Source organism: Xiphophorus hellerii, chromosome 2 (assembly GCF_003331165.1).
Source record: "Xiphophorus hellerii strain 12219 chromosome 2, Xiphophorus_hellerii-4.1, whole genome shotgun sequence".
Classification (NCBI taxonomy): domain Eukaryota; kingdom Metazoa; phylum Chordata; class Actinopteri; order Cyprinodontiformes; family Poeciliidae; genus Xiphophorus; species Xiphophorus hellerii.
Window position 1 is genome coordinate 17,419,833 of NC_045673.1, and position 17,930 is coordinate 17,437,762.

The window sequence follows — 17,930 nt, forward strand, 5'->3', positions numbered from 1 at the left end:
GTCTCGGAAGGAACGCCGGCTGGAACGCCGGCTGACTCGGCCTCGGGTGCGCCGGCTGGAACGCCGGCTGATTCGGCCTCGGGTGCGCCGGCTGGAACGCCGGCAGATTCGGCCTCGGGTGCGCCGGCTGGAACGCCGGCTGATTCGGCCTCGGGTGCGCCGGCTGGAACGCCGGCAGATTCGGCCTCGGGTGCGCCGGCTGGAGGTGAGCCGGAGCGGAGCCTCGGGGCCGGCTGCGGGGGCGAGCCGCAGCGAAGCCTGGGAACCGGCTGCGGGGGCGAGCCGCAGCGAAGCCTGGGAACCGGCTGCGGGGGCGAGCCGCAGCGGAGCCTGGGAACCGGCAGCGGAGGTGACAGCTCCGGAAGGCGACGAGGGGCCGGGTCCACCGGCGGCTCACGTCGCTGTCTCCGGGCGGCCTGGGGTGCGCCGGCTGGAACACCGGCTGATTCGGCCTGGGGTGCGCCGGCTGGAACGCCGGCTGATTCGGCCTGCGGTGCGCCGGCTGGAACGCCGGCTGATTCGGCCTGCGGTGCGCCGGCTGGAACGCCGGCTGATTCGGCCTGCGGTGCGCCGGCTGGAACGCCGGCTGAGGCCTCGGGTGCGCCGGCTGGAACGCCGGCTGAAACGGCCTCGGGTGCGCCGGCTGGAACGCCGGCTGAAACGGCCCCGGGTGCGCCGGCCGCACCGGTTGGGGGTGCTGGTCCCGGAGCTGGAGCTGGATCCGGGCTGGCGCAGAGACTGTGCGGCTTGGGAGGCAGAGGTTCGCCAGCCATGACGGCTAGAGCCGCCATACGCTCCCACTCTGCCTCCCTCTGCAACTCCACCAACCCCGGGTGCGGAAAGCGAGGAACCCAGTAGTCCAACAGGAGCCCCAAGCGGATGGCGAAACCGAGCCGTCGGATGGCAGCGTACGGCTTGGCCATCGCCTCCTTATACTCGCTGATCGTTTCCGTCAGCTCCTTTATATCTTCTGGGTCCATGATGTAAAACTAAAAAATAGCGTGCCTCACCGTTCGTCCTGGTCGGGTCCTTCTGTCATGAAGTGTGGTGAGGGTTGGTGAGGCAGACGCTGTAGACCCAGGTGAGATGAATGTGATGATGAATTTAATTGTAAATAAGTCCAGTAACAAGCAGCAGGCACAAGGAAACACTGACGAAACATAGACGAGGACCCGACGAGGAACAAGGAACACAGGTGGAGTTAAATACACAGGAGGGTAATCACAGAGACGAGACACACCTGGGAACAATCAAGGGGAGGACAGGACAACGAAGAGACTTAAGGACACAAAAAACTCTAAATGAACACAGAAAACACAGATCCTGACACCCTGCTTTCTGACAAACCTAGAGTAAATACTTTTTTAGATTATATGCTCTATTCACACATTATCTCATTTGTGTGACTTGAAAACATGATTATTTGCCTATATGACATGTCGCCAGTATTTCAAGAGATTTTTATGAATGTTTTGCATGCCCTATTTTTGAGAATTGTGTTTGGTCCCGGTTGCTATTATCACTCAGTAAAGGTTAAGAGGTTAAAACTGAGCTTCTCACTGCAGTGCTCTCTAACAAAGCAGTACACAAACTGCACCTAAACTGAAAAAGTTCGACCCATCTGGGGTTTCTACAAACATAAAGTAGCATTGTTTATTTGTTTGACGGGTGAGGATGAGACCCACTGATGAAAGGTGTGCTACTATGCATTTTCTTCCAACAGCATCTTGTTTCCAGCATCAATAAGACCTGAATTTGTCAGCACAGTTAAGGAAACAGAAAGGGGGTTGTCTGTATTGAGTGGAGAAGAAATGGGTAATTAGCTGCTGGCTGACTCAGGCCACTTGCAGCTTTGTGTGTCAGGCTGCGGATGGAAAAACCGATGAAGTACGTCTCCCCGCGTGTCATAAAGCTTTGCTTTATGGCCAGTTTGTGTAGCCTTGCAGATTAAGTTCAAAGAAAGGGGGCAGGTCTTTTCTCAATGCATCTTAAATCCTGCTTCTCCTCGGCTGAATCTGTAGATCAATTCTTTGTGCTCAGATATCCCTGGTGTCAGCAACTACAAGAAAGATGGGAAAACTGGGTGCCTAAAAATACATTATTAAAGGAACAATTTCACCTCAAGTTTAATACTACTTATGGAGCAGCATGACGGTTCTACTTAAATTGCATATTTTCCATCACTCGGCTGTGGCTTTCATCAATATCATAAGCAAGAAAGCTGATAGCTACCAGTGGGGAAGAGCTGCAGCCTCTGTAGGGATGTGAATGATGCCTTTTCAGTGCAATGTTCGCATTTAAAAGGAAGAAAATCACAGCCGCTCAGTGGTTTGTCTGTGTTTCACACGATGAGTGCCTCCTCAGAAACCACTCCCAGTGTTAATCGCAAGACAGCAGCTCCACATTAGAAGAAATGGGTCGGTGCCTGGAGACGGCACACATCCTTCCTCTGTTTAGACACAAAGACCAGAATAAACGCCAGTCATCGCCGTAAAATCTCTGGTTAGTTTGCACTGCAGACTAAGGCGGAATCATATTGATATTGTTCCTTTGACATCGGAACATAAAATAAACACAATCCATGGATTTTGTGCTTTTGTGAGTGAAACATTAGTTACAAGAGACACTTCAAATGAAATAAGGCCAGAAAACATCTAAACCCAACATAATGACAGAGGACTGCAGTCGTTCACTCAGAAATAATTAGCAGTTATTTAATCAAAACTCTCAAATAAATACTAGTATACAATGTGTAAACATGTCCAGCACATAGCTTTGGCACTCTTACAGCCCTAAACAAAGTTGAGATTACTATTGATAGTGAAGACAAAACAGATTTATTCACATGCTCGTAACGTAAAGTTGGGCTTTTTAATTCTTTGTAATTCCATTTGGACAACCTCAAAAAAACTCAAAAACAACAGTAGATGTGTCTTTGTTAACATTTTTTCACCATCCAGTTTTCACAGAAAGCAGAATTTTCAATATCTATTCAATGGTTATTTGTTCATGGCGATGCTTCAAATCTGGCAAGCTCAGTTCTGAGATCTTACATCCCCCTTCTCAGGGATAGAACGTTTTCATCTTGTAAAACAAAAATTTTCTGACCTTTTCGCCATTTCTGTAATTTTTTAAAATTGTCAGACAAAGCCTGTTGTTACAAACAAACAAAAGAAAAAAACCAAACACTGGAGATGGTTAAAAAAATGTGTGGATAGTTCAGGCTGAGTTTCTTTTGCAGATGGTGTTTACACATACCTCACGACGGGGGATTTTTTATGTGCTGCAGAGGCATTTCATATAGCTGGAAATGAAGGTGAAGGGATGAGGGAGAGCAACTGACTTCAGCTCACAGGAGCCGAGACATAATGCAGAAAATACGGTGTGGAAATCGCTGTGTTTTATTTTCAACACACTGCAAAGGGAGATGACGCTCCTTATTCTGCTAAAACTGATACTGCAGTTATCTGAAAGCATCTAAAATATTGAATGAAAGGAACATACAGCTCTACAGAAAAGAGAAGGAAGGAGCTACATTCACCAGCCTTCATAACCTTTCGCTCTGGAGGATTTGCATTTGAACATTTGCTTCTCCTGGCCAACTAGACGTTTAAATTGGGAGCTAGCTGTAAAATGTCTGCAAGGTTTTCAAAGGAAATGTCACAGACTACTTGGGTTTTTACGACATATCTCCTTTGTCTAAAATGTTCAAAAGGTTTGCAGGGTACGTTTTTGAATAATTACCCTCTGAGATTACAGGAAGCCATTGCTATCATTCCCTGTTCCTTTAAGTTGGTTTGCAGGACAGGTGGACTCTCAACATAATGGTGAGAAAACAATGAGCCACCTTGACAGAAAGCTAGTTGAACTAATGAAATACAGATCAGATCATCTCCTACATTTTAGAATATTTAAAAGCTTGGGTTTGAAAATAAGAAACATTGCATCCCTGAACTTTTCTGCAAATACAAAATTGCACTGATGCTGCATGCCTCTGACCTTGTTTGTGATCTACACCTATTTCCATCCTGGGAAAACATCTGGCATAAAATAATAATAGGTTTTACTCCTGCTTTCGCTTTGCTGTTGACATTACTCTTTCACATGATGTCCTTGAAGATGTGAGGTCTTAATAACGACCTGGTCCCAGTGTTTTTTACTGTCCTGATCTGGATTATTTATCCCTAACTCTGGTCTGAGTCATGCCAGATTCTGCTACTGAGTCATAATTCAATAACCACATTACAACTGATGCAATCTGCATGCATGAAATAAATTTGAGTACCATCAATATTAACTCACCTACTAATGATGTTAAGGACAGTATAGCATAATGTTTCTTGACAGGAATATATATTTTGTCCCAGGTGGACATTCTGCTGGCTGCTTAGAGACCCTCCTTTAGCACATAGCTAGCTTAAGAAAGCAAATATATTGTTCTCTCCGTAGTTCTCCAAAAGTAATCATGTAGATTAAACATTTGTTTTTAAAAATAAACCTGGATCAAAACACACAACCTTGAGTGCTAGACTAGCCTAGCATCAACATGTCCATTCTCTTTAATATTTTGGTGTGCTAAAAGTTGTTAATGTGCAGCGGAGAAAACTATAAGATAAGTTGTTCTTGTGATAATAAAAGTTAAATAAAACTCAAACGTCTTGAAATTTGACGATCAGAGTTTAAGCTGTTCTCTGCTTTGCACAGTGCAGAGCAGGTCACATGTCAAAGACAGACGAGAAACTGCAACAGCCGATACAGCTGCTGATGTTTTAGGTATTTTAAAAAAAGAGAAACACTTACAGCTAAGCTTGAATTATTCAGAGCCATTTAGTCATTCAATTAAAAAGCTTGTTTTGAATCAGCATTAACGCAGCTATCTTCTGACTAACAAAAAGATAATATAAGAGGAGTAAACAAAAACCCAGATGATCAGTTTAATTTACATTTGAGCAAAAACTGACACGGCAAAAAGTGTCTGCATCCTCAATTATCAATTAGATAGATTTATTGGCAGTATACTGATATACTCCTTCTTATGCTGACAAAGTTGGACCATTTATCTTTTGCCAAATCTTTGCAATTGGAAAATTATTCCCCATCATATTTTTGATTTAATGTTAGACTACAACATGTTGATGTTACTTTTAGTCTGAGGAAACATATTGATAAAAAAAATTACCTTAAATCTAAATTTGATAAAGGTATAAATAATTTTGAGCTGAATTGTAGAAGAAGAAACTTCTGGGTTGCTAAATTAACAAAAACTATGAACTTGGCCCAAATTCGCTTACCATTGCTACACAAAGGCTGTAATTTTTTAAACACTGGCTAAGCAAAAACAATGTCATAGAGTTTTCTGGGGATGCATCTTGAGAGATACTAATTATTTTAAAAAGCCTTAACTGAGCCCCGGGTCAATGCCTAAGTGTTATAGGTATACAGCAGAAGTAGTAGCACCATTAGTGCATCATTCTGTTTCCCAGTTTTCTTCATGTAAAAAAATGGCACTTTTGACATATTTAACAAAAACTTACCAACTATAGCAAGGTATTTCAGGCATCAGTCAGGATTCAAATAAGTTACATTCATTTCATCCGCATCTTGACAGACCAAAATCTGAGCATAGAGACATTTTCTAAATAAGCAGATTTCCTGCATCATCATGCGACAGGCTGAAACGTTCTGTGCTCCACTAAACTTTGTGACAAGTTTCTGAGTTCGGCAGCAGAATGAACCTGCTTGTATCCGAGCAGAGCCAACGTGTCACTACAAAGATTCTGAATGGTTTTCACAATGTCAAAGCTGAGACGAAGCCTCCAACTTTCTGCCGTGGCTCTGGAGTTTCTTGTGGTGGAGTATTTGTAATTCCACTCAGAGGGAGCCGACACATTGCTGTTGGTGTTTTTCAATATCCACATCCTCACCCTGTCTTCCATCTCCAGACCCACGAACCTGTAAATTGCAGTCGCCCCGGCATTTGGGTGAAGAGCCAAGTCCTCGTACCGCACCAGCATGTATCGTCCTCGCAGCCACGCTGGTCTCTGCAGGCCACTTTCTGCAGAGGCAGACATGTCCTTACAGGTGCTGGTGATCTGCGAGAGGTCCACGTATCGAGGCTGGCGTCCAGTGGCGTTCCATATTTTCCAAGCGCGAAACTGGTCAGAGAACGCCATGATGCGGGAAGCGAGGATGGCTCTGGGGTCTCTCACCAGATGGATGATCTTCAGGTCCAGACGCGGATCTTCTGTCAGAGTCCGCAGGTCTCCCACCTCGGGAATCCTCACGGTTTTTATGGCTACATGTCCTCTTGACATACATGACATGGCGGCTAGAGTGAGGTTCAGAGCCCCGCACTTCTTAGGACACCAGATTTCATCAGGTGAATCGGACATTGCAACCGCCCCTTCCAAACAAACTGGAGGAGAACAGAGGGCATGGCTTGAGCTCCGTCGGAAAAAGGAGCTTGTGATGTGATCCTGGGCTTCAGGGCGGATGTAGTTCTCCATGAAGTGAAGGTCGCAGGTGTACAGGTTTAAGAGGAGATCTCTGTAGGCTCCAAGCAAGGCCCGGCGGTCTAAAGTTCGACGCAACCTGCTGCTGGAGTTGGTGAAGGCCTGCTGGACGTGGTAAAGGGGCTCAAAGACATAGAAGATCCCGGGATGCTGGTTGAGTAGCTGTCCGGTGAACGAGGAGCCGCTGCGCGTTGTCGCAAAAAGCAGTATATGCTTCTGAGGCAACTCGACGGGCATCCAGCTGTCATCACACAAGGCAGCCCATCTGGAGTCTTGAGCAAGGAAAAGAAAAAGACGAGTGCTTTCAAAATGATCGTCATTCATATGATGTTTTAAGAACAGGCTTTAAATAACTTATTCCAGAAAATGCTGCAATCATTACTGAGTGAAATGCGGTTCGTTTCAGAAGATCAACTTTAACTCATAAATATGAACTGCAATATTCTATATTTATTTCTGGAAAACTACAGATTAAAGCCAATAAAGTTTAAATTATTTAGCGCAAACATCCAAGAGACTGATAGCGGTTTTCAAAGGAGGGTTATGAAATAGTAGATTTCTAAATATAGAGCCAAATAACTGATGTGCAATTACTGCTGATGAAGAGTTGATTGCAAAGAGGATTTTTTTTATTCAGGAGCCTTTCACTGGCAAGTTACATCTGTGCAGTGAGAGTGTATTAATGGTGGTAAATGGGAGGATAATTGCAAGATAAATAATGCATTTTTCATATTATTTTTCTTTTCTCCATTTACAGGGAAAACCCATTTTCAGTGCTCAGGTTTCCTTTTTATTTTGCATCTATAACAGCACTGATGTTAAAACCTATTTCTAAAAGTTTTTGTTGAAATTATAATATTACCAATCAAGTATTGAATGTTTCTCTGTATCCCCAGCTGATGTATTTCAGGCTTTCGTCTTTTCAGAAAATGCACTTTTAAAGGGGCTATTGATATGAAATTCACACCAGTACTCAGTTGCAAACCATGTAATCCACATACCCAATAAAATCAAAACAAATATGCCCATAGGTTACTGTGGAATGACATATTAAATTAGTATTGAAGTAAATTAAGAAAAGAAAATGGCCAAAAGACGCAGAAAACAAAGAAAGGAACATTTCAGATTGAAATTATAAAACCAGGTGAGAAATTTGAAAAACTCTAACATTGTGCTAGCGGATTGTAACTTTTTTTTTTTAATACAGCCTTAAAATGTAGAAGACAAACAAGGGAAAGAGAAAAAAATATGGATTATAGGGAAAATGGGTAAAAACTGCAAATGGAAACAGACTGTCAGCTGGTCAGGATTTAGAACCGTTACTCAAGAAATTGGAAATCCATCTAAATCTGGCTTTCATGTTATTTTGTTTGTCAGGCATTCATATTCGTATAATCCCCTAATGGTTGTGCGTGACAAAGCCAAAAATGCAGAAAGGTTTTCATGCAGTGACACAATAATTTAAAGATTAGAGGGGATGGAACATGAAAGTCAATTGGTAGATTTCCAACGAGGACCCAGTGAAGACACAGAGCAGTCTTACACTCAGAGTAAAACCCTTATGGATGCTGACCGCCGGCTCATAACCACAAGGTTGACTTTACGAGAGAAAGTTTTAAAGAACAAAAAAAGAGGTTTAATCAAAATTAATGACAGTTCCATTTTGATATGCATACATGTAATTTATTTGTTACAAAAAAGGCTTTTAGGTATTTAATTGATCTTGATGTTTTTTTCTGTCCTACTTATTTACTCATGTTTATGGTGTACTTGGTTAGACTTCTTTGTAAATGTGGACTGCTTGGATTGTTTCTGACATATGGTGTGAAGTAAAAGTCAGTAGCCCCACTTAGATACATTGACTGAGCAAAATATTGTTCTATTTAATACTTATTCTCTGTTATATCTGCACACTTTTTAGACTTTAGCAAGGTTTTAATATGCCACCCGATGGTACCTCTGTGGTATCTGCTCCTGCAGCGGTAGGCTCTCTGACAGGGTCCAGACATCGAGTCCCTCAGGGTCCGGATAGCCGTGTACTGGACCCCAAGAGATGCGCACACCAGCAGCAACACCGTCTTCCAGGAGCACTCCATCCTGCCCCCACCTCCGGCTCTACATCCTTCACGCTGGTGCCGCAGGGAAGACACGGGAAAAGACACAAATTGAGATTTTATTTTGATGGCTTTTTTTTTTCTCCAATCTCTTGCATGTGCAGCTCCCGTAGAGTGACACCTCCAGGGCTCTTACTGATGGTCTTCAGAGCAGCTCTTATTGGAGTTGTTGGGATTATCGCCCAAAGGCACTTCCTTGTCAGACATTTTCATAAATATTTAACATTATCTTTTCTACTATGTATGCCACATTATTCCAGTCAGTCCAGAATGCACACTTTAATGGCATGTTCTTCTCTGAAAAGATGAAATAGCTTGTTACTGCATTAAATATTAAACAACCTATTTGCATGTGGTGGCAGCTGACAGTTCTAATGGCAGAAATATTTGAGCCTCCTGGACCTAAAACTAAACTGTGTGCTATTTATTAGGAGGAAAACAGACTGTAAAATGTTTTATCTACCAGGAAAGAGAATGGGTTAGCAAAATGTTCCATTTATGGCACACAGTGGTTTGCAAAAGTATGTAAAGATTTAGGTCCCTTTTTAAAACCAAATCTTTAAGTAACTAAACCCCAAGTTCCTAAATGTCCTTATTGTTGACATAATTTCGGAAGTATGGAACTTATTGTTAAATAAAATATTTTCACAGCTTTTTTGTACATTTTTTTGGCTTTTCTCTATGTTATACCATAAAATGTATATAAAGTTGGGGTTCTTTGATTCAAAAATCAAAACAAACTTCCTATCACAAATAAAATTGCTGTTGCTTCCTTTTCCAATTTTTAAGGGTAGCTTTTGCAGCTCAACAAACATTTTATTTAGTTATATTTTCCTTCCATATTGGCAGTATATATTGCTTTGTCTTGGTCTGTCACATAAAATCCTAATAAAAGGCTTTGTGAGTGTAGAGTGACACAAGAGGCAAAAGCTCAAATGCATCAGGAGGACTTTAAATATCTTAAATGTAATGTACAAACAGCTTAAAATCCGTGTCATGAAATCTTGACCCAGACTTTCATCTGGAGAACATAGCAGTGATGGTTCCATCTACAACAGGCTCACGATTCAGGACACTTTGCATACTGTTGCATAATTGCTATTCATCTTTACTTCCCCCTCTTCTGGGTAATTAAGCCTCTGAGCCCAGGAGAGAGCAGCATACTCTGATAAATATAGCTGTCTTCTTGAGTGGAGAAGTTTCCTTTGTGTGCTTCTGAGATTTTTGCCACTGGCCATCAAAGAGCAAAGGAAGATGTGATTTTTCTAGATGGAGTTTGTAGGGAAAAAAGCTGCCATCCATCCATCCATCCATTGCTGCATGCAGCAAACTGATGGTAGATAATTACGTGATCACCGGGTGCAAACTGTCCCTTCATCCCTCAAAAGTGGCTTTACAGGGGCAATCATTAACAAAACCACAGGTAAGTAGCCTCTATATCACATTACTGACAAAAATAAATGTTCCCCTCCTACTTTTTTAGCCTCCTCACCCTCGTTCCGTCTCTCTTCAATCTGCTTCTTCTTCATTAATGATGTTTATGTGTCCCTGGCAGACTCGTATCCTCGGGAATGTATCACACTGAGCTTTTGATGTTCCATTAATCACAAACAGCACCGACTGAAAGACGTTTACTCGGTGGGTGAGGGGAAGCCGAATCAAGCTGACATCATGAGACATTCTGTTTGAATACAGTTAAAAAAAAACAGGGAATGAACTCATCAAGGCGAGAAACTTTCTCAGACTGGATGCTGCAGACAGACAGGAAGGCAGGAACGGAAAGTAGTGGTGTGTAGTTTGTCACTTTAAGAAGCAGGACCGACTGAGGGAGAGTTGGCAGAGGCATATAACGACTGCATGAATGGGTACAAATAATAAGAACCTTTGACCAGGCTTCTTACACTTAAAAAAAAATGAATTCAACAGCTCTGCCATCCACATCCAGTTTGTACTGCACAGCTGGCTGACCGAGGCGCATCATAAAATTCCTCGGCGGCAGGTTTTGTTTTCCTTTCCAGTCGTGTTTAGGGCTCAGAGCTTTGTTTCTCTTCACCCTGCTGCCCTCCGGAGAATCAAAACAGACGCTTCAATAGATTTCAGCAATTTGATTTGCAAGTCCCCCTGCCTGCCTGTCTTATGACTCCCCCAGCAAACGGACGTTTGCGTTAGAAATAAGCTGGAAGGGGGGGACTGCAGGCTCGGCTTTTTGTATCCCTCATAAAATAACAGCTCTTACAAGGGATAAGAGCCACAGGGACGGGATCAACTAAAGATTATGCTGTGTGGTGCACGTTCCTTAGGCAAGTTTGAGTTGTAAATTCAGTGAGCGCATTTGCTGCAGCTGCTGAGATAACACAGCCGGCAGCCAGAGCGCTGTGGCACATGGTGTGAGAAAGGTAATTGCCTCTGTGGAAAAACAAAAGCAACAAATGAGGTTAGAAGTTAGTGATGAAGGTGGGACTGAGGGATTCAGGATCCGACTTATTGAGGGATGGGGAGAGAGCCATAGATTTTTCTATTAGGGGCCCCTCGGAGAGTTCACACATCCTCAGAGCGGGGCTGTTTATTGGTGAAGGCTGATGATCAATCCTAGAAAACACTGAGGGGCCGAGCAACAGCAGCAGCAACGCCGGGAGCCCACGGCTGGTCTTTCTCGCTCTGTCCTCCATTTATCAATCTTATTTTCCTCCAATTTTTCTCTCTGTTTTAACCAATTTCTTACATATAGAACTGCAGCCAGCAAGATGCATGTGACCCTTTGGCTACATGAGGAACTCCTGTGTGGAGAAAAGATTAATCTTGTTCAACGTAATTCCTAAACCACACAAATACACGCACGCACACACACACCCACACACACACATAAGGAGAGAGCAAAGGCAAGTGGGGTGGAAGATGGGAAAATGAAGAAAAAGGTCAACTCTCATTGTGTCTTGTCCATGACAGCGTTGCTTTTATAGGCTGCTGGATCAGTACTGGAGGCTGTTCTCATAAATTCAGTGCAAATAGCCGACTCACCCTGTTTGAGTAAAATAAAAAGATACACCAATGAAGCATAACATTACGACCATTGACAGTTGAAGTGAATTACATGTGTTTGAGCTAAAGCAGGAAGAAATGGGTGAGTGTTAGGGTTGGAACAAGTTTGGCAGGAGACAAACTGTGACGACCGCAATGGGTCACAGTATATCCAACACTCCATGAGTGCAGTGGTCATGGTTTGTGGTGGCAGCTGAGGTTTTACTTGAATAAACCCTAAGAGAGCCCCTTCTTTAGTGCCCCGACAATAAAAAGGTTGACAAGATCTCTAAATGTCGTCCATATTCCTTAAAAAAAGAAAGCAGTGAGACTGAACTTTATAAAAGCAACCAGCGAGAAGGTGTAACTCAACTGGCAATCTTAGCTAGATGTAGCATAACATTTGTTTGGGTGGTGAGAACTGAAATGTCAAATTAAGAAACGTCAGGTGTTCAGGCCAACCCACACTGCTCCACCAGGGTTAGTGAGCCATATCACGCAAAGCAAAGATCACATGTGCAGGGGTCAGTATCCATCAGCGGTGACCAAGGAAGGGACACTGCTTCCTTCCAGGCTAATTTATGCATGTGGGTGCTACAGACCAGTCAACATGCCTACGTTGAACACTCCACCACATAAAGAACTAACCACATTGCAGTAAAGGTTGCTGACAAGGTCTGGGGAATCATTTTTCTTTTACATCAAGTAGATTTCCAGTTGTTTAACTGGGGGAAAACATAAAGGGGAGGAAGCAAGTGGACGAAGTTCTGCTGTAAACCCTTCAGATCCTTCCATCCATGAGAACCTCACGTTTTAAACGCACCACAAACACAGAGCAAACAATTGTCACTTTTTTTCCCAGTAAAGTGGCATTGGTGGCTGAGGCAGCGTTCAGACTTTTTGCCACGAAGCAAAAAGTCTTCAGGAATCGTTGGAGGAACACAACGAAACAATTCATGTTTCCTGGATGCGCTTGAAAAAAAAAAAAAAAGTAACATCTTGACTCCAGACACCACAAACATCTTCAGAGGTCTGGGTTCGTCCATCCCTTAGGCAGGTGTTCATAATCGTAAAGAATTAAAGTTATGAAGTCACTTTGCATGCAATAACGCTGGCAAATTAATATGACAAATCGAATCTAATAGCTGTCCAATGGTAATATAAATATAACAATAAACCAAAAGTTAATAATTAACATCCACAAAAGGAAAACATTTTGCGTATTTACTGATGTTCTGCTCCTGACAGCGTGTTCTATCAACACGCTGTCTGACTTTAGTCCCTGTTTTCTGTGCGTAAACGAGCAAGATCTGACAAAAAACAAAGAAAAGAGAAGGGGGAAAAAATCACCGTACCATCAGCGCTTTCAGTCAGATGCTGTATTCCTCCGGCCAGTCCAGTCCCGGGCTGTGCATTTGCAAAGCTGTGTGAATGAGAGAGGGTGTGTGTGTGGGAGTGTGTCAGTAGCCACCGGTGTCCGGAGCCCAAGTGCGTTCAAAGCCGGAGACGCGCCACGGATGGAAAGTGTCTGGGAAAATAAGCATGTGTAGCCCACCCCTCCAGAGACCGGAGAGACTTTAGCAGCTGAGACATCAGATTGGATGCGAGATTACCCCCCTTCTCCGTGCATTACGCCTTCTTGGCTGAGCTTCGCTTCATTGCGCCCCGGAGATGCATGCGAACCAGAGAGGAAGTAACCTACATAGTGAGGGACGACTAACTCTGACTGCTGTGATGTGTGAGAGAGGGAGAGAGCGCTTCCACACATCGCAACCTGTAATTTAACTGGTTTGCAGGAATGGGAGGACGTGATATTTTTCATATCGCCTGGAGGGAGCCTTCATCAGCTCCAGCCAAGCATCGACAATCAGTTCAGCATCCTACCAGCATCCTTCTCTCCGCAGGGATTCAGCTCGCCCCGCACACATATATAAACACTTCATCCCGTGGGGCTACGGTGACACAATGACCTCTATTTTTCTCATTTCAGTGAAGATGACTGCTATCATCAGATAAGGCCCCCTCCTCACTCTGCTGCCCACTCTCCTCTCCACTCTGGTGGAGGGATGGGCAGCATATCATTGCCCCTCTGAGGGTTACTGTGGGGTCAGATTTAGCCAGTGACAGCTCCATTACTCCTGGAAATGTGGGTGGATTCTGTTTGCAGTCTTTCAGATTTATCTCCCACCGAGACAGAGTCACATTGAAAAGGCGTGTCTTTACGGAAATTTGTGAACTAACGTATCTGTTGGGCCTCACGGTTGCATGGACAAACCAAAACATCAGGAAGGGTCTGCAGACAGTTGGAGGATTAGGGCCACTAACACAGCTACTTAATAAATTAGAATATCATTTAAAACTTCTTTCATTGTAGTAATTCAATTCAAAAGCTAAAACTAATAAAGATTTATTGTTATGTGGCTATGTTATGCCCTACACAACCATAGGGAAGACTGCTAATTTTACAGAGGTGGAAAACCTTCACATTAGATAAGCCACAGAAAGCCACAGCTAAAAAATGTGGTTGTTCAGCTCAGTGTGCTGCATCCAATTTAATGAAAAACTAAATGGAAGGAAAACGTGCTGTACTGTAGAAAAAGAAGCACCTGTACCGTGTGGCCAACGTCCTGCCACCCGATGGTGGGGTGGAATCACTGCAAGTCATAAGGAGACATATGGGGCAACTTCAGCCACTTTTCCATTGTCAAGTCTCACTCCAGTCGGTTGATGTCTGATTCAGTTCTTGTAAAGTCGGCTGTGTCTCCATTGGCAGTGTGTTCAACACTAGATGACATCATTTTGTTTATGACCCATTGGGCAGCCAGTTTCTCCGAAATCTCTTCTGTTGTTTCCTGAATAATAATAATTACCGATTTGCTCCATGATTCCAAAAACTGGTTCTAATTAGGAAAGAAATTAAAGTTACATCAACTAAAAAAGGGCTTTATATCCCCCTGATGGAACCCAAGGACATTTGAAAAGATGTAAAGACAAAATGGTTCATGAAGTAGTTTTCATTTCCTGCTATAAATATTTTTAGGTTTCCCTACTTCAGTTCAGTTGAATTGAATTCAACAGAAACCTATTTCACAAATTTTCACTTTTGTGAATTTACTGTTTGTTGATTACTGAACTATAAAACAAGCTGTAGTGAACACCAAAAATCATGAAACAATATTACCAAAGTCACATTACCGGTGCTGTGGTAGCTGGTGGACAATGAGCTTAGTTGTAATTTGGCCCCCAAATCAAATTCTGACCAGAACCTTGTGCAGACCTTAGACCAACTGTGCTTGCTTGTTTTTTGTTTTTTTTTGTTTCTGCTTTTAAACACTTTGTTCTGAAATGAAATAGTTGACAGGCCTGAATATTCTTCCTTTTTCAGACCATACAAGTTAAATATAACAGAAGGGTAAAAAATTACCTCTGAAATTGGAAGAAGAGAGGATGGAAAGTCTTCCCACGCAGGTAAAGAGCAGCAAGCTTTTTCTGGTGCCCGAGGGTGGAGGCACATTACCAGTCACAAAGGACGACAAGCTGCCAAGAACACCCAGTGAGTGATACAAAAGCGGAGCGTCCTCCTCCCCTATTTTTGCTGATTCCACCCCTCTGTCAGCCGACTGTATAGATTCTCTGGTTCTGAGCGGCCAAACGCCCCCACTGCTTCTTGGTGAGATTTGAGGAATAAGATGAAAATTCCTGCAAGCGAACGTTGAATCCTCTGTGGGCCTCCCCATTTAGATATGCCTGCATTTGTTCCGAACGCAGAGATATAAAGAGCACATGCTCAGATATGCATACGCTGGCTTGAAGGAGTACAGACTATCTTTCATATTGCTTAACAAATGTTTCATCAATCTACGTTTTCTTAGATTCACCCCTGGATCTATTTTAAACATGACAGAAGTATCTCATCTTCTAATGGATGGGAATGCTCCAGTGCATTCTCCGCTCCCGTTAAAAGATGCAATCCGTTTAGTCAGGCTGTCACGAGGGGATCCGGCTCTTGCAAAGTTTGCCAGTGGAAGAAAGCTGCTGATCCTCTGCACTTCATCTAATTTCACAGCACCGAAACCATGGCCCCTTTATTCAGGCCTTCCTTGCTGTTTGCAGAGAGCAGGTGAAAGAAATCTCATTTTAGATACTCATGTGCCAACAGAGACGACTAAATTTAATTCAGCAGTCCACCAGCGCGGCACAATGGCAGACTGTCTCTGCCTTCAGCTAGTATTTGATCAAAAACAGTAGGAAGCACTGTAAATGCACAGCATTGTTTTAATCAAAGCTAACGATGAGGACATTGATCCAGAGAGCAAGAAAGCTGCCGACAATGCGTAGATTATTAACTAAAGTAAAAATAAACATAGTGTATCTCAGATATAGCTAACTCCAGCCCGAAACGCTTCTGTTTACTCAAAGATATTGCTTTATTTGGTGAAGTCTTTCATAATAGCGGAGAAGCTGCTGCCTAGAGAACTCTGGACTGTATGATTCACATCATTTTCTTACTAAACAAACCCTTCATGGTTCCCTCGGGCATCATGGATGCAGACAATGTCATTCCAGTGAGTATAAAAATGTTTAATCATTGGGCAAGGTTGTTTATCAAAGGATGTTGTTTTCAAATTGAACTGAATCAGACATTAAAAGGAAAGGTACGTCTCCATGTGAGACATAAAAATAACGTTAAGGGTAAAGGATCCAAGAGGAAGGAAAGGATACAGTGCTGCCCCCTTACAGTTTCCTGCTGGGTTTGCTTTTTCATCACAGTTAAATGTTTCAAACTAATATCAGACAAAGATAACCTAAGTATATTGAAATTTACATTTGCAAATGATGGTTTTAATTGCACCAGCCTGGCACTATGTGGAAGCCCAAGTTAGAGCATCCTGCTAATTGAATTCTGATACGTTCATGATTCCAGCAGCTTGACAGCTCCTCCAGGTCCTGAAGCAGCAAAGCTCCTCAACACTATCACACTATCGCCATCCTATTATCACTAACATGTTTGAATAGTAAATGACTTGTATAGCGTTTTAGCAAAGCTTTTTCAGACACACACACACCCCCACACACAAAGTTTGATGATGGTGGCAAGCTACTGGATCGGCCTCCATGCACCGTTGCCCTCTGACCACCACCAGCAGGCAAGGCAGGTCAAAGTTAAATGGCAGGTTTAGTTGGGGTTATCTGTCATTTTCTTTCAGCCAGTAATTTTCTGTTTTCTGACCACCGAAGGAGGTCAGCATTGCACTTTTGTTTTTTTCTTGAGTAACGTACTTATTGTTTTCTGTTAAAATGGGGGGATTTTTGATTTATTTTGGACTTGGAAATTCTGAAGTTTATTTCTTCCCTTTTGATAAGGCAGAGGTCAAATCTTGAATTTATTAAATTAAAACATTTTTACACTGAACCAGGTTTTGTCCAGTATACTAAACTGAAAAAATACATCTGTAGACCTATACTGTCACAACCCAGATTGTGAAGTCGGAAACCGATTTCAAATAATTAATAATAATAATAATATTCAAATAATATGTATTTATTGAGTTAACTTTTTTGAGCAAAAAAACATGGTAATTGAAACCCAAAACAAAATTAAGGTGACACAAAACAAATGAGATAATTTCCTACGATGGAGAAGTTTCAGCCAGATATAGCCAAAAAAAAAAAAAAAAAAGCTAAAAATACCCAGACCGCCTGCCATGGGGAGAGCAAGAGCAGCCAGGTTTAAAAAGCTGAGAATATTAGGTCACCAGGTCACAGCCTCTTCACCTCAGGAACAAAGGTCAACCACTACCCAGGGAAAGAAAAGAGTTTTACAATATGTCTTGTGCTACTTCCTGTGCCTGTTCAATTCTAAGAGTTGAAACAAGATGCAAACCTTTCATTTCTACCCAGTGTCTTTATTATTGTTAAATCATGAACACTGACTTTAACTTGGATAAAAGAGGTCTGTAGCTCTTCGGATGTTCTTCTGAAATGATGTTTTTAGTGACTTCCTGGGTGACAGGAATCATTTTCCCTTTCATGGTTTATTACTTTTAGTTCTATATTTACTTTGTTAACAGTTTATTTTAAGAAGTTTTCCAGCCTTTACTCATAAGTCTGCTTTAAGAAACGCGGCCATGTGACTCCGATAAATAATATATAAGCTGGCTCTTACTTCATACTTCAGAGGAGCTGACTGACCCAAGCAGGGAACAGAATGGAAATTTGGTGTAATATAAATTCTTTAGAAAGTAACATACAATCAAACTCAATTATAAATGAGATTTGTGCATTT

The 17,930-nt window shown here is 42.6% G+C and overlaps 2 protein-coding genes across 2 annotated transcripts in view; one reads left to right on the top strand and one right to left on the bottom strand.

Annotated features, from left to right (window-relative positions):
- amn1 (antagonist of mitotic exit network 1 homolog (S. cerevisiae)) overlaps positions 1-17,930 on the top strand; it is a 213,512-nt gene that overhangs the window by 73,132 nt on the left and 122,450 nt on the right. The window lies entirely within an intron of this gene.
- LOC116734445 (carbohydrate sulfotransferase 1-like) lies at positions 2,694-13,925 on the bottom strand. The gene is made up of 3 exons (XM_032585856.1): positions 13,000-13,925; positions 8,470-8,641; positions 2,694-6,784 (listed from the first exon to the last, which is right to left on the bottom strand). Exons 1-3 carry the CDS (start codon positions 13,000-13,002, stop codon positions 5,661-5,663), a joined length of 1,299 nt encoding a protein of 432 aa, XP_032441747.1. The 5' UTR covers positions 13,003-13,925; the 3' UTR covers positions 2,694-5,660.